This window comes from Sphaerodactylus townsendi, linkage group LG13, assembly GCF_021028975.2.
Source record: "Sphaerodactylus townsendi isolate TG3544 linkage group LG13, MPM_Stown_v2.3, whole genome shotgun sequence".
In the NCBI taxonomy this organism is placed as follows: domain Eukaryota; kingdom Metazoa; phylum Chordata; class Lepidosauria; order Squamata; family Sphaerodactylidae; genus Sphaerodactylus; species Sphaerodactylus townsendi.
In genome coordinates this window covers 35,856,546-35,871,550 of record NC_059437.1, presented here as the reverse complement: position 1 = coordinate 35,871,550, position 15,005 = coordinate 35,856,546, and the positions used below count along the sequence as shown (strand labels likewise).

At 45.8% G+C, this 15,005-nt stretch overlaps 1 protein-coding gene across 4 annotated transcripts in view; it reads left to right on the top strand.

Moving 5' to 3' along the window:
* Positions 1-47: 47 nt before the first annotated feature.
* The window catches only part of SCARF2 (scavenger receptor class F member 2), a 50,457-nt gene continuing 35,499 nt past the window's right edge, over positions 48-15,005 (top strand). Inside the window, exons 1-2 of one of the 4 annotated variants that reach the window (XM_048514817.1) lie at positions 48-360; positions 6,840-6,898. In XM_048514817.1, the coding sequence (XP_048370774.1) occupies positions 203-360; positions 6,840-6,898 (217 nt within the window). In that variant the 5' untranslated portion in view covers positions 48-202. Of the gene's footprint in view, positions 361-498; positions 675-6,839; positions 6,899-11,806; positions 11,874-12,006; positions 12,233-15,005 lie in introns of those variants that run through there. The other 3 variants (XM_048514818.1, XM_048514820.1, XM_048514819.1) reach the window with 3 other exon arrangements.

The window sequence follows — 15,005 nt, the reverse complement described above, 5'->3', positions numbered from 1 at the left end:
GCGGCATTTCCTGGCTGGCTGGGCGCCCCTCCTGCTGCCGCCGAGAGGGGCGAAGGGGAGGCGGCGGCGGCGGCGCTCGCACTGCAGCTTCCGGCCGGGCTCCTGCAGCACCAGCAGGCAGCGGCGAGGAAGAGCCGCAGCCGCCGCCGGGGAGCAGCCAGGCTGCCCGGGCCGGACCGGAGAGCGCTCCGCCGCGCCACGCATGGAGACGCCGCCGAGGAGGGCCCGGCGCGCCGGGGCTGCAGCCGAAGTCGGAGGCGGCGCGCTCCTCCCTCTGCTGCTGCTGCTGCTACTGCTGAGCTGCTGGGGAGCTGCCCAGGAGCTGAGTCCCCGCGGGAGGAACGTCTGTCCGGCGCCCGGGTAAGGCGGGCGGCGCAGGAGGGCGCGCGGCTCAACCTCTCCAAGCGCGCGCCGGCGGCGCTTTGGGGCCTCTTGCATGGCGGGCGGGAGGGCGCGCGGGGCACGCACGGGGCCAAGCCAGGCTACGTTTGGCTCGGGTGGTGGGTCCTTGGGAGTTGTGCGGAGGACCTGACTGCGCAGGGGCCGCCGTCCGGAAGCATCTTCGTCTGGGGGGCTCTGGGGACTGGAGAGATGAGGTGGACCAGCAATAAAGAGCCTGGTTCGACTGTCCAGGTCTTCTCAAGCAGAGGGATGTTCCGTAGCGGCTTCGTCTGGTCGGTGCACTTTCTTCGGGGGAGTGACGGGGCGGGGGCGGCTCAGAAACCTTCTCCATCCTCCAGTTCCCTCCTTCCCTCATACTGGTTCAGTTTGGAGGGTGTAAAAATGTCTATTCTGTAATCTAAGGACCCAGAAAACGGGCCTGTTGTGCTGAAAAGAAAACCCACGTCTATGTCTGGTGCGCTTTTGGTGGGGTGTGTGTGTGTGTGTCCCATCTTGCTTCTAGAAAAGTTGGGGTCGAGAGTGGACCCTCTTCACGTCACCCAGAGTGTGCGCGCCTGCAAAGGGTAGCCGTAGCCCCCCCGGGGGGAGGGACTCGAGAGCAAAGAGAGGGTCCCTAACCCGCGTGGCGCCCCCTCCCCCCTTGCCTCCATCCTTTCTGTTGGCAGGGCACAGCTTGGCGATGTGGCTCTGAGTCGGGATTTCTCCGCAGGGTTTCTTGACAGTCTCCAGTGGGCCCCCTGCACCCACCCCTGAGAGAGACCTCCCGCCGTGGGAAATGTTTCTGCTAGCCCGGGAAGGGGGTCCTCACGGGTCCCAAGGGAGCTTGGTGTGGTGGTTGCTTTTCTAGCCTGAAGGCTGAATCTAGACCTGGGGAGCGAGGGATTGCTTTGCTGTCCTCTTGCGTGGTGGTGCCCTGATTGCTGCTGGTCTCCTATAGCTTGCAAGGCTGTCCCTGCCCCTTGGGAAGGCTGGAATGAGGAGGTCTGTGGAAAGGCAGTCGGGGAGACGGACTGGTAGTGCTGGATGTTAATTGCAACTTCTCTCGCAACCCTGTATTTAGGCAGCAAAAGGATTGCCAGCGCTGAGCTCTTGGAAGCCTCTGGTTTCCTCTCCCTGCAGCTAGGGCTGCTTTTTGGAGAATTAACCCCATCCTGCACTTAACGGTCTCAAGATGTTGCATTTAATTTCCGCGCTTGCCAAGCCGCCCTCCCCCCTGCTCGCGCACACACACACACGCACACACACACATTGCCCACCACACTGTACCCAAAATTGCCGCTCTCAAAAGGGAAACCTGAGCTATGAAAGTGACTGACATTTCTGGGGATCCACCCTTCCCAATAGGTGTCCCTCCCCCCATTTTTCCATGAGGTTCAAAGAATCAGAGAGAGAGAGAGAGAGAGAGAGAGAGAGAGAACCCAACCCCAAACACCCACCAGCCTCCTTCCAAGTGTAACTTAAAACCCAATGGAAAGAGACGATACATCTGTTTTCAATTGAAACTCTTGCAAACAAACCTTCTTAGAGGAGAGAAGGCTTTGCTGTTTCTGTGCAAGTTCCTCCCACCCCCCATAGAAGCATCTGGGCCATGTTTTTCCTACCAAGACAACGTCTGTTTTGTGATGGAGGAAAGCATGCAAATTTGGAGGTGTTAGAGATGCAACTGAGCATTCAGATGACCGCAGAAATGGGCCTCCTCTGATGAGCATGAATTGACTGAATGTGTGCTTCAGAGACCTTTCAGTTCCCAAGAGATCAGGGGTCCAGGCCTGAGAATTTGGCCCCTTCATCTTCTTCCCTATAGATCAGTGTTAGCGAACCTTTTTGAGACCGAGTGCCCAAATTGCAACCCAAAACCCACTTATTTATCGCAAAGCGCCAACACGGCAATTTAACCTGAATACTGAGTTTAGAAAAAACAGTTGGCTCCGAGGGGTGCTTTACTCAGGAGTAAGCTTGGTGGTATCGGTGGCTTTGCTTTGAAGCAACCGTGTATCTCTTCCAATGGGTGAATCACGACCCTAGGAGGGTTTACTCAGAAGCAAGCCCCATTGCCAGCAACCGAGCTTACTCCCAGGTAAAGGATTGTGCTTTTGTTCTTTGCATGAAAATCAGTGGGGTTTAACAGCACTTAACAGGGTTACCTACACTGCTTCCCCAAAACTTGGTCTTAGGTTTAATGCTAATAATTGAGCCCAGCAGCCCAGGCACTCTGTTTGCGCGTGCCCACAGAGAGGGCTCTGAATGCCACCTCTGGCACCCGTGCCATAGGTTCGACACCACTGCTATAGATAGCTAGTCCACAAGGGACAGACTGGGAAACTCAGTGGCCCTGGAATGAAGTCAAGCAGCCCCAGCAGTGATGTGCCAACATTTCAGGGCCGCTCAGCTCAAACCCTGCGAGCAGTACTGATGATGGGCAATGACTCACCTGTTGACTCTGTGGTAGTACAGGAGAAAGCACGTGATCACAGTCGTTGCTGAAAGAGATGAGCCGAATGGCTTTTGCAGCACTAATAAAGCTTCCGGGGTCTTGATACTGCAGAGCTCCCTTTGGGTTCCTTTTCTGGAAAGATAAATGACCAGCCTGCCCCCCTGCATTCTGTCAAGCTTTACTGAAAGTATTCACCTGCTTACTGTATGTATTTAAATATATTAAGGGAAGAAGCTGGAAAGCAAAATCAGCAGTGTTCTATGTGTCATGCAATTCTGCAGGAGTGCAGAAAAGATGCCTAATGCGTTGCCATTTGTAGAATTTAGCTTCTGAGGAGCTTTTGTTTAAGAATAATATAACAGCAATATTACAGCCCTTGTGATTGTGAAGATAGACTTGTAGTTTTATAAAGGCAACAGCTGGTGAGCTGTCAAAAGCTGGAGAGGAGGTTGAACAAGTTTTCCTGTGGTGTGTTATAGACTAGGTTGAAGTTGGTTTCCATTCCTTCTTCACTCTTCCTAGTTCTTTGTGCTTGGATTTGCAAATAAGAACTTGGAAGTTCAATTAAGGAACTGAGAAGCAACTTCAGACTCCTTATGCAGGGGCTTCAATGGCTGTAGCGTTCCAGGCCCTTACCTTTGACCACCAAATCTAGAGTAGGACTGCGTTCTAATTCATAGCCCCCATTGAGCTGAGTCTTTGAGGTGTTAACTAAAAAAAACAGAATAAATTCTGCACAATTGGAGAGATCAGAGATACTTTTCCAATTTATGCAAGTCACAGAATTCAGCCTTTCTTGATGTACAGTTTTAATCTTTTAGCACATAGCTCTGGATGTGTCTGCTGGGAGTTCTGTGCAGACCTCATGCATATGGCGAAAGGTGTGTGTGAAGACACTGCCAAGCTCTTCCAAGTCTCAGCATGGCCTGAGGAATTGTGCCCAGTGGCTAAGGCTTGTCTCCTGTGATGCCTCAAGGTAAAATTCACACAGGAGATGGATAATGACTCCACTCAGAGAAACTACTCTTCTTGGTGCCCCTTCTTCAAAATACAGATCATATCTCACTATAAGACCCCTTACAGAGCAGAACAACCTCTAGCCTCCAAGTCATGATGCATTCCTGTGGATGCTGCCCCTATTTCGTTGGGGGTAGGAGGGGAAATTGCATCTTAGTTCTGGATTTCATCCCTTCTGTTTATTCTGGGGTTTTCCATATCTAACATGGCCTCAATGAGAAGTTATACGTCTAGTGTAGAGATATTTTTCAGAACAACTAACCGCTAGTCAGACATCTATATGGCACTGAGTTCCTTGCTGGACATGGACCGTAAACTACCTTATCTCACAGGGATGATGCGAGGATGGTTGGGATAATGTATAGGAAGCACTTCATTACTTTTGTGTGTATTACTATATATCACTGTAGAAGTTGAACTGACAGTTGTATGGTTTTCATGTTTCCCATACATCTGATTTATTTCAGGGGGTTATAAAAAGTTGGTTCTAGTGGGAATGGCCACTGATGGAAAATGTGGGTGATTTTTGCCCATTTCCAACTTCTGATCCTTGGCATATTGTTCCTGGCAAACTGCTTTCCTCCAGATCAGCAGTATGGGGGATATTTGGGACTACGATGGGAGAGGTGATGCAAAGAAATTCAGCTCTGCTAACAAAAATATTTTTCATCAGCAAAGATTTGCACAGGATCCATCCCAAAGTGTCCTGCATCAAAAGCCAGAAAATACCTTCTTTGGTTATTAGTTATACAAAAACTTTGTGCCAGATATCCCTTGATGCTATGCAATAGCATTCCCATGGCAGTATTCCTCAGATTTCTGAACCAAACTGGCTTCACCATGAATCGGTTATTTGCCGAGCCATTGTTGATAGACCAGTTGCACAAGGTACCACTTCCCCAAATAAGATCCACCTTAGCACTTGCCTTGTTTCTGGGAATGCCAGGACAGGCTTCTTGAATCCCATTCTGTTGCACTGATGCCCTTTAAGAGGTTGGTGCCCAAAGTTTAAAACTCCTTAGGAGCAGATAGTTTGTCTAATCTTCAAAGAGGCTTGCCATCAGAAATGAATATATATACCGTACTAAAAAAATGCAGTCCACTTAAATTGAGACCTATTACATCACTGTATGGAATAAACTGGCAGTTGGAACTAGGCCAGTCTTGGATCATGTGAAATGAGTAATGCTAAATATTTATCAGCATTTTAATAGCTCTCTGTGTGTGCATGCAACACACACACACACACACACGGAATTTAAACATTCTTTTTTTGGAATGGAGGGATCTGGAAATAGCCCCCACATGATGACTTCCCCATACCAGTGTTTCAGTGTGTAATGCTGGCCATTGCACAGACTTGCCTGGCATGGAGAGTCTCCCTGTTTGGTTTCAACTGCATGCAGAAATAATCACCCTCAGAACTACATGTTATGGTTTGGCAGATTTTGCGCAGGAGGACCCTCTGCATGATAAACCAACATGTCAACGGGCCTTCAGCTGTGTCTGTAAAAGTTCTACAAGTTCACAGAATGATCCCAAAAAGGAATGCAAAGTGGATTTCAGAGTACTGACTGCTCATTTTATTCAGACCCAATTCATCATGCCTGTCATGACCTGGATAGGCCAAGATAGCCTGTTCTCATCTGATCTTGACAGCTAAGGAAAGTCAGCCCTGATTGTTACGTGGATGGGAGACAACAAAGAAAGTCCACAGTTTCTACTCAGAGGCAGACAGTGGCAAACTACTTCAGTTCATTGCTTGTCTTGAAAACCCTACAGGGTGGCCACAAGTCGACTGCAGCTTGATGGCCCTTTCCACCACCAAACAGGCCCTAAACAATATTGGAACGAAATACCCTTGGGCAGTGGTGGGATCCAAAAATTTTAATAACAGGTTCCGATGGTGGTGGGATTCAAACAGTGGCACCGCCGCACACACGCACCTCCAGTCCCTATTGGGCAGGGAGGTTGCTTTAGTAACCCCTTCTCAGCACTCAGAAAAAAATAGTAACCACTTCTAGAGAAGTGGTGAGAACTGGTTGGATCCCACCTCTGCCCTTGGGATCACTTGCATCTGTGTGAACCTGCTCAAGATATGAGATCCCCTGGCCTTCCCTGTGTGCCAACCCCATAGGGGACAAAATTGGAGGGGAAGTAAGAGAAGGCCTCCTCTGTGGTTGCCCACAGATTCTGGAACTCCAGGCGCCCACAAACTCGAATTGTATTCTAGAGAATATCAATTAAACCAAGTCTTCTCCGGACGGTCTTTGAGGAGGATTAAACAAACTGTGCACCCCCCCCCCCCGGCTCTCCCCCATGTGATGTAGTTGTTATGAGCAGTGGGCTATAATCTGGAGAACTAGGTTTGATTCCCTGCTCTTCCACATGAAGCCTGCTGGGTGACATTGGACTCGTCACCGTTCTCTCTGAACTCTGTCAGCCCCACGTACCTCACAAGGTGACTGTTGTGCTGAGGGTATAAAAACCAACTCAAAAAGAGTTTGGATTATATCCTGCTTTTCTCAGTTTTCTCAGTTATAATGATTCTCAAAGCAGTTTACGAACTCCTTCCATTTGGCATGGGAGAGGATGGTCCTCCTGAACAAATTGGGAGCAAGATGGGGTGGGTGCCCAGATCTGGGTGGGTGCCCAGATTGGTCAGTCTGCAGCTTGCTGGCCAGGCCAGGCCAGGTGTGGTGTGGTGTGGGATGGGTGCCTATATTAGCCAACCCACATCAGAATGGAGTGTGTGCCTGGACTGGTAATCTGCCACAGGCTTGCCAGGCCAGATTGGGGACGAGGGATTGCCTCAGATGGCTTATGGATCTAATATGCCCTCTCAAGGAGCCAGATCTGGCCCCCGGGCCACATTTTTGACATCCCTGCTCTAGCGAGTTCCTGACAGGTGTAAAATTTGAGCCAGAAACTGGTTTGCAAGAATAAATCTTTCCTAATGTGTTCTCTCTTATTTTTCTTTCTGCAGTTCTAGTGGGTCCATTTGCTGTCCTGGATGGAGGCAACAAGGCGAGGAATGTTTGATTGGTAAGGGCCAGCTTTGTATTGTTCTTCCTCTTTCTTTCCAAAGCAGATTAGAAGTTTCCCAAAGGCTTCCTGACTTTTAGATGGAGAAAAGGGTTTCCAGGTGTTTCTCTTTGTTTCCCGGTGTTGATGTTCCTGCAATGATGTTCCTGCGTTTTAGCCATTTTAACTGGAGTTAAATACCAACATAATCTGCACACATGGTAAGAACAACCAGGGGAGGTCCCTAGCAGGAAAGAGGATTTCCTTATAGCACAGGTGGAGATGCCCTTCCCAGCCAAAAGTCTATCTCCCTTCTATATTTCCCCTGCCTAGTATGCAGTGAAGTTTCCTAGAGCTCAAAAGCCAACTTCCAGTTGATCTCCTTGACTAGGGGAGACTTCTGGTGACCTGTTGTCCGTGTCACTGCACCCCAGCCTTATTCAGCATACTGAGGTGGGAGAGAAGATGACATCTGATCAGAAGAATCATCTAGGCAATGGGTTCTAATCCTGCCCCCCTGGTTCCCCCACCCCCAGGAAACATTGTTTTGTCCCAGCCAGATTGGGCACAGCAAAGTTTTCCATGCAGGAGATCAAAAGCCCTCACTTAGCTATTTGGATTCTGAACAACAGGGCAATAGCAAACCTGTTCAGCAGCTGTTTAAGTTGTTCAGTGCAAACTGAATGTATCCAAGATAATCTCATGGCTTGATAGTGAGTGTCAAACATGATATGTTTGGGCAGCGAACATGTTCACTGTGAAATTCCCTCTCTAGTTTTGTTCAAACAAAATTCCAAATATATCCAGTACATACCCAGACAGAGTTTCAAATTGCTTCAGTGAGCACATAGACCTTACTTTTTGCCATCTGTAAAGCAGCAAAAAATTAACATTGAAAATCAAAAACATACATTTGCTAGTAAACAAAAGGAAGTTTATTCTTTGGCCATGGAAGAAGTTTTCACCCAGTTCTTAAGGAGCATCAGCAGATTTGGATATTGAATCAGACTTAACAAGGAAAACATTGATCCTTTCAGAGGTATATTATCTTTACACACAATCATGTTAATGATTGAATGAATTCCATTTTAGTAATAAACATAGCCTTTGGAGTATGTAGAAAATACAGTATATCTATAGTGTACCATTTACTGCTGCAGATTTACTCGTGTAGAAATCTTAATACTACAAAGAAATTTAGAGTGAAACTTAATCTTAAAAATTATTTCACTCAGTCCAAAACCAGAAATATTTAATGGGAGGTTTGCTTTATTCAGTGTACCTCAGATTTTCCATTTGTAATGTTAGAAGAACTGCCTCTAATGTCTGGGAAGAGGGGTAGTGACTCTTCTAAATCCAGCACTTCCAAAAGGAGCCATATCACAGTCTGAAATATGTTGTGTCCAGACTTGAAGATAATACTAATTAAGTTTGAGATTTGGGGGAACCCTTTTCTTACGGTCTCTTTGTGCCTTTGTTGGTGACTTTGCTGTTGTGAGAGTACTTTCTTGTCTGAAATCTACTTTATGGACAGTTTTATCCCATTTTTAAGTCCCCGGACTTTTTAAATGGTTTGTTGGATTTGTATTGATAATTTACTATCAATATTATGCTGCCAGAGAGGCAGCATAAAAATCTCCTGAATAAATCAAATAAGGATATTGCATTATAAAACTGCAATGAATGGAAGCACATCCCTAAAAGGCAACTGGGGAACTGCTATGTAGATCCAAGGGCCCTTTCTGAGTAGCAGGTGGGGAAATCCCTGAGGATTTGGTGGGTGGAGAGATTGGGGGAGGAAGGGAGTTCCACAGGAAAATAATGCCCAAAGTCCACCCTGCAACACTTAAGGTCTGGAGTTCAGTCATAATTCCAGGAAAACTGCAGGCCCCACTTGAGGATTTATGGAACCCTCCCTGGAAGGACATTGTATGTGCTGCATTTCATGGAGCAACACAACAAAGATGCAAAATTGGGTGCAGAATACAGCTGTACTTGGTTGGGGAAAAGTAAATAAGTCTCTTAACTTTTTTGACAGTCTCATGGTCACTCAGTGTTCTTTGTGGCTTTGAAACCAGATCTGCCAAGTACTTGTCCAACGCTAACTACCACGCCATGCAAGCCCCTGTATACTTGAATGCCCACAAGGAATTTCTTGCAATAGTTTCGAAACCAGAAAAGTGGCTGAATCAGTGGTCAAAGTGCTATGAGTCTTCAGTGCTCCAAAGAGTTTCTTGCCCCACCAGAGGTCTAGTGGAACTTTATCAGTTATGCAATTTAGGACCATGGGCATAATTTATACTGATTGTAGAACTGGTTTTTCCAGTGACAAAATTTATGTCAATTTGGTGCAGAGTTAAACCCAGCCTGTGGAATTGGTGGTCTGAGGGACCAAATGACACTGCCAACCATGCTTGCAAATGCCCGAGTTGAGGTGAATGGTATTTTTTACACCCTATGCTTTGGGGGCTTTGCAGAGCCATTGCAAGTGTAAAGCAAGAGGCAGCGGACTCTCTGTATCTTTCTGTTCTCTATTGTCTGTGGCCAAAACTCCCCTTTGGCTCTGGAACTTGGCATCCAGTGGTTCCGGCTAGAATGCTTTGTAGCTTTTTACAGAATGAACAAAAAAAGTGGAGTTTTGTGAGTTCTCGGGACTTGGAGTCCCAAGGCGCTGATGGGAAACTTGGAGAGGCTATTTTTGGAGGCCTGTTAAATTTGCTGCAGTTCCAGTTGGCTAAAATGCTGTTCCCTTCCTGTGGAGTAATGTTTCTTGGTGCTGATCGAGAGCAGCTACTTTGGCCTCTAGAGCAGTGTGTGTGTGTGCGTGCGTGCGTTGCCAACCTTCAGGTGGGGCCAGAGATCTCCTGGAATTATAACTTATCTCCAGGCTACCGAGATCAGTTCCCCTGGAGAAAGTGTCTGCTTTGGAGGGTGGACTCTGTGGCATTACATCCCGCTGAGCACCCTCTCCTCCCCAAGCCCCACCTTCCCCGGGCTTCATCCCTAAATCTCCAGGAATTTTGCAACCCAGAGTTAGCAACCCTACGCAGATGTGGCACTGCTGTGAGACAACAGCGTCTGGCAGTAGATTCTGGACACCATTATGGAGAAACAGAGCAGAACACTGGCAATTTTGACACATGGAATGGCCCATAATCCACTGGGAAACTCAAGCCTCGCAGAAATTAAGGAAAGTGCAAATGCTGCCCCCTGTCTTGAAATGCTTGGAATGGCTGAAAATGCTCATTTTGAGCTTTCTCACGAATTGTGCCGCTGAACATACCTCTAAGGAAGGAGCCACGACCAAACCAAATGAATATGTGTGTCACCATAAGTTTCTCTCCCACTCATTTCTAGATTACAATGTAAAGTGTGCACTTAAAACCTAAAGTACACTGTTTGTGAACCAGCCTTTTTCAAAAGTGTCATCAGGATAACCAAAATGGAGGTTCAATCCAGGTATCTCATATAAACCGGTTTATTTATAATGGGCAGAATCCTTCACTCCCTTCTCCATTTTGAACCCTTAGCTCAGCATGCCAAGATTGAAAATTTCAATTAAGTCCAATTTGGTGTCATGTCCAAATGGAAGCAACAATCCAGGATTTTTAATTATGGTTTGACCCTTCCTAAGAAACCTGGTTACTGGGAGACACACTAACCTCAGTTAATTATGGCACCCATGTGCAGCTGTCACGAGAAAAGAGAGTTAGGTGAAGACTGCCATCATAAGAACATAAGAAGACTGACGCCGGCCTGGATCAGGCCAGTGGTCCATCTAGTCCAGCATCCTGTTTCACACACTGGCCAACCAGATGCCTTGGAAAGCCAGCAGACAAAGGCCTTCTCCTGATACTGCTTCCAAGGACTGGTATTCAGAGGTTTGCTGTCTCAGCATGTTGCACCAGAGACGAGAAGGGGAGAATAGTGCAAAAGCCTCATGATTAACCATGTTCATGCCCATTACAGACAAAATGTTCTTTGTCTGTAATATATGACTGGAACTAGAATGTCATACACATGTAGAGCGTGTTCTTGGTGACTTGACTACAAGCCTGAATTGTTTCAAAATAAGTCCCTGCCCTGCAGAGTTTACAGTCTAAAATCCGAGAGAAAGTTATGCATGTAATCAGTTTCATATGTTGGTTTATTTCCATCCATTCGATGCACTGAATGTTCTCCTTGGATATCTTGAAAGAGCAAAACAAACAGTGCACAATGAAATGGCTTGTAAAGTCAGCAGTCAGACTCCTCTAGCCGACCAACTTCACCCACCTGTTTGAAGAGACAAGATAAGCAAATGCTTGGAAGGTCATTAAAATGGCTTAAGTCATTAAATATTTTCATCTCAGAGATAAGGGCCGGAAAGGAGGCTTGAGACATTTCAGATGGTTGGACTGCAGCCTTTCATTTCATTTATGAAAACAAGATGTGAAATGAATGTAGAAAAATTCTCTGGGCATGTTATTTATTTTTATCGTTTTTCTTATATATTTGCAATTTAAAACAAAAAATTGCAACAGGGAATAATTTTAAGGAGGAGAAGATGGAACCAAACCAAGGATAAATTAGAAGAATGTCAGTTGAGTTCTATGCTGGCAGGACCTTGCATATGTCCAAGTTCCTAAACCTGGGGGCAAAGCCTACACACATACACTTCAGACAGGTTTTACTGAATGTGCACAGATTTGGGGCAGGCAGGTATGATACCTCTCCTTCCCCCTGCACACATACACTTGTTCAGTTCTCTAAGCACCAGTCAGCAGCTTGTGTCACTAAGAAGGTTTTGTGGGGGAAATTGAGTGTCACTCCTTTTGTGTTGCCTGAGTATTTAAAATTTGAATAATAAACTAATACCATGGAGTTCTCCATTATGAAAACTAATGAATTCCACCCCTCCCTCCCCACTCCTCCTTTGCATGTGTTTAGTGCCTTGGTCGGATGCTACCCAAACATTTCCCAAGGGGGAAGAGTAATTTCTCCACCTGTCAACGGGGTAAGTGCTTTGCCCGGCATCTCATGCGTGATGGGAATGTGGTGCCTTCTAAACTTTCCTGCCGCATGCACTAAACTCTGTGTTTCCATCTCTGGCTAACTGACAGTTATCTAATCTCTGTGTACTTTTCTAGAGTTCTTTCTGTTATCCATCTTGGGGCTGACTGGAATCCTCTCCTTGCTTCCTTGCCACTTGAGGAGGTTCTGTGCAGGGATTGTGCACATGGAAGTCTGTCCAATGGAGAATACCAGGGGAATTTTTTATCAGAGAGGAAGGGCCAAGATGGCGCCCACATTCCCAACTGGCTCTTTCTTTTACTCAGGAGCAGAAACCTGACTGTAAGAAGGATGGTGCACATGGTAGGTTGCTTGATTGAGGACTCTGTTTGCTTCATGCTCCCACCCTACCCTATCCATAAGCATCTCAGTTCAGTAATTGCCCACATACCATCTGCTGTGTTCTCATGATAGAAGGTTAATGTGGGGCATGAGTTCTGGCTTGGTAGGGTACCCAGTACCCATGTCTGAATGTGGAGATTTCAATCATACCTCTGGAGTGTGTGGCTAGCAAGGGGCAACAAGATGAGCCTCACTCATTGATCTCAAGTTGCTCAGAGGTTGTCAGATTCCATGCCGTAGGAAGCCCAGCCTCAGAAACTCATTAGCAGTTCCTTAAGGAAGAAGTCAGCAATGGTGGGTACTATTCCTTGAATGACAGCTTGCCTGCCTACCTACCGCTTGCTCAGCTTGCCCTGCAAGGCACAGTTCCAAGAGAGGGATGGGTGTGTTCTAGGATATGCTCAGTTCAGAGAGGTCATTCAGTCCCCAGTAACTGAAGTCTCATCTACATATTACAAATTCCTCATGTTCACTGGAAAACAGCACAAGGACTTTGCACCAAAAGTGCAGTGGGCTTTTTCTGCCCCCACACAGATTTTTCTGCTTGCAACCAAAGCGGGTGATGGGAAGCAGCTTCATCCTCCCCCCGCTGCTGGTTTCACATTTGCAAACTGCCTGATGGAGTGTCTGTTGGCATCTTTGTTAAAATCATGTTATTTTCATGGCCTCACCTACATTTCATAACAGAGCAAAAACAGCAGGGGAAAGAGGCTACAGCTGATTTCTCCCTCTCCGCTTTCGTTGGAGGCAGAAAAGGGGGTGGGGAGGGGAGACAGAAAACTCCAAGTGCCCAGTCTGATGCAACATCTTCATGTTGTGCCCCAACACAATATGTAGTTGTAAATGTGTAGTTGGACCCCAGAAGTGAGCCTGAGGACATGCCCTAGTGTCCTCTGCAGTGATCCCTGGCAGGTGAGTGAGCCAGTGTCATTCGGGGGAGGGGGGGTCTGAAAAATTAGGAAGGTCTGAAAAATCACCAAATGGTTTTTGTTTTAATTAACATGAAAAAGCATTTAAATCAATATGTCCCATGTGATAGGCTACATCCATGAAGAAAAGGCTGTCTTAAATTGATTTAACTCTAATTTTCCATTTGTACTCCAGGTATTTTTTTTAAAGTACTCACTGTAATTTGTAATTTGATCTAAACAGTGACTTGGATCCAACAGTATTTCCACAGACGGAATAATTTCTGTAACTTTCTCACCTACACCCCTTCTGCTGCAGCCCGCTGAAATGCTGCTCCTACATGCATCATTTTGGGCTGGGAGAGGCTAGAAGATTATGCTGCATGGATGAAGGTCATTCCATGTGGAGAACGAGTCATTGGATGTAAACTGATATGTATATAAACAATATCACTGAGTAGACCATTCTCTTGCACTTCCGGTGTCTAGAACATTCTAGAAACAAAGACAGGCTATCACTGGTCATACTATGTGTTTCAAAGAGAATGTTTATGAACTGGTAGAGTCAAAACATAATTTGATGGATAAGTTACCTGGATAAATTATAGAGCTTGGGTGGAGAAGTAGAATTAGTTTTTAAAATCCTGGGATTAACCTTGAACTCAGTACCTCAAGAAACAATTGCTCTTGCCACAGGACAGTTTGTTGAATGTTATTTTCAAAATGTTAAGACAGCACAAAGAAATCATGTAGCCTTTTTCATTTCTCATAGAAAAACTTTAATGAAAACATTAATTGTACTATATAAATTTGCAGTGGACTGAACCCTTTACATTACATGAACTCTTACGGTTTCTTTTTCCATAATGGAATGGTTTTATTTAAAATTCCCAGTGTTTAGAAACAGGCTTAATAACGTTTTCATTTATTTTTTATTTATGTCAAACATTTTTCTCCTGGCATTCAGCCTTATATGGCTCTTAGGCTGTTGACGGCATCATATATAAGCTCAGTTAAGTTAGTCCCAAAACTAACAAAAATAGTCAGTTAATAAACACAGGACTTTAGTGAAGTAGCAGGTGCCTTTAAGCTCACAAAGGCAAGTCATTGGTCAACAAGGTCAATATTTTCTACTGTGATTGGTAGCAGCTTTTCAAGGTCTCAGGTGGTAGCCTTTCATATAATTTACAATCTAATCTTTTTAACTGGAGATGACAAAGACTGAACTCTGGGCCTTCTTCATGCAAAGCAGATGCTCAGAGTCATGGCCCCTCCCTATGTATGCATTGAAGAATGTATATGAATAACAATGCTGAGTTTTCATGCAAAATCTCCCAAGTCTTGCCAAGACTCCTTAATTTATATTTTGCACAAGCCACATTTTAATACCATTAAATCTGGTTATGCTTAAAGAATTGCAAAACAAGACACAACCCAAGCAGTATGGCTCATGATTACGGGCTAAATTGAACATAAAATTCAGAGGTGAACTGGATGTGGACATAATGATCCTTCGCCAGCAGATGAAGGGAATGATGGGAAAGAAACCGCAGAACTAGTTTTCTGATCTCTTTGGATTTTATTATAATTTTGCATGGGATCCTTTTGGAGGATAGATCTATCAATGGAACATCCAAAAACAGAGATAATATAACTTAAGATCTGAATGGTGCGGACAGGGGGTAGCTGCTTGTGAGCACGCAGAAACGTCAAGGTGGCCACTGTTGGATACTGGATCCAGCAAAGATGTTCCTGTCATGGCATATGTTGATCCTAATGATGGTATCCACTTCTGTTAGTGGTGGTTTATTTCTCTCTCTTTCAGT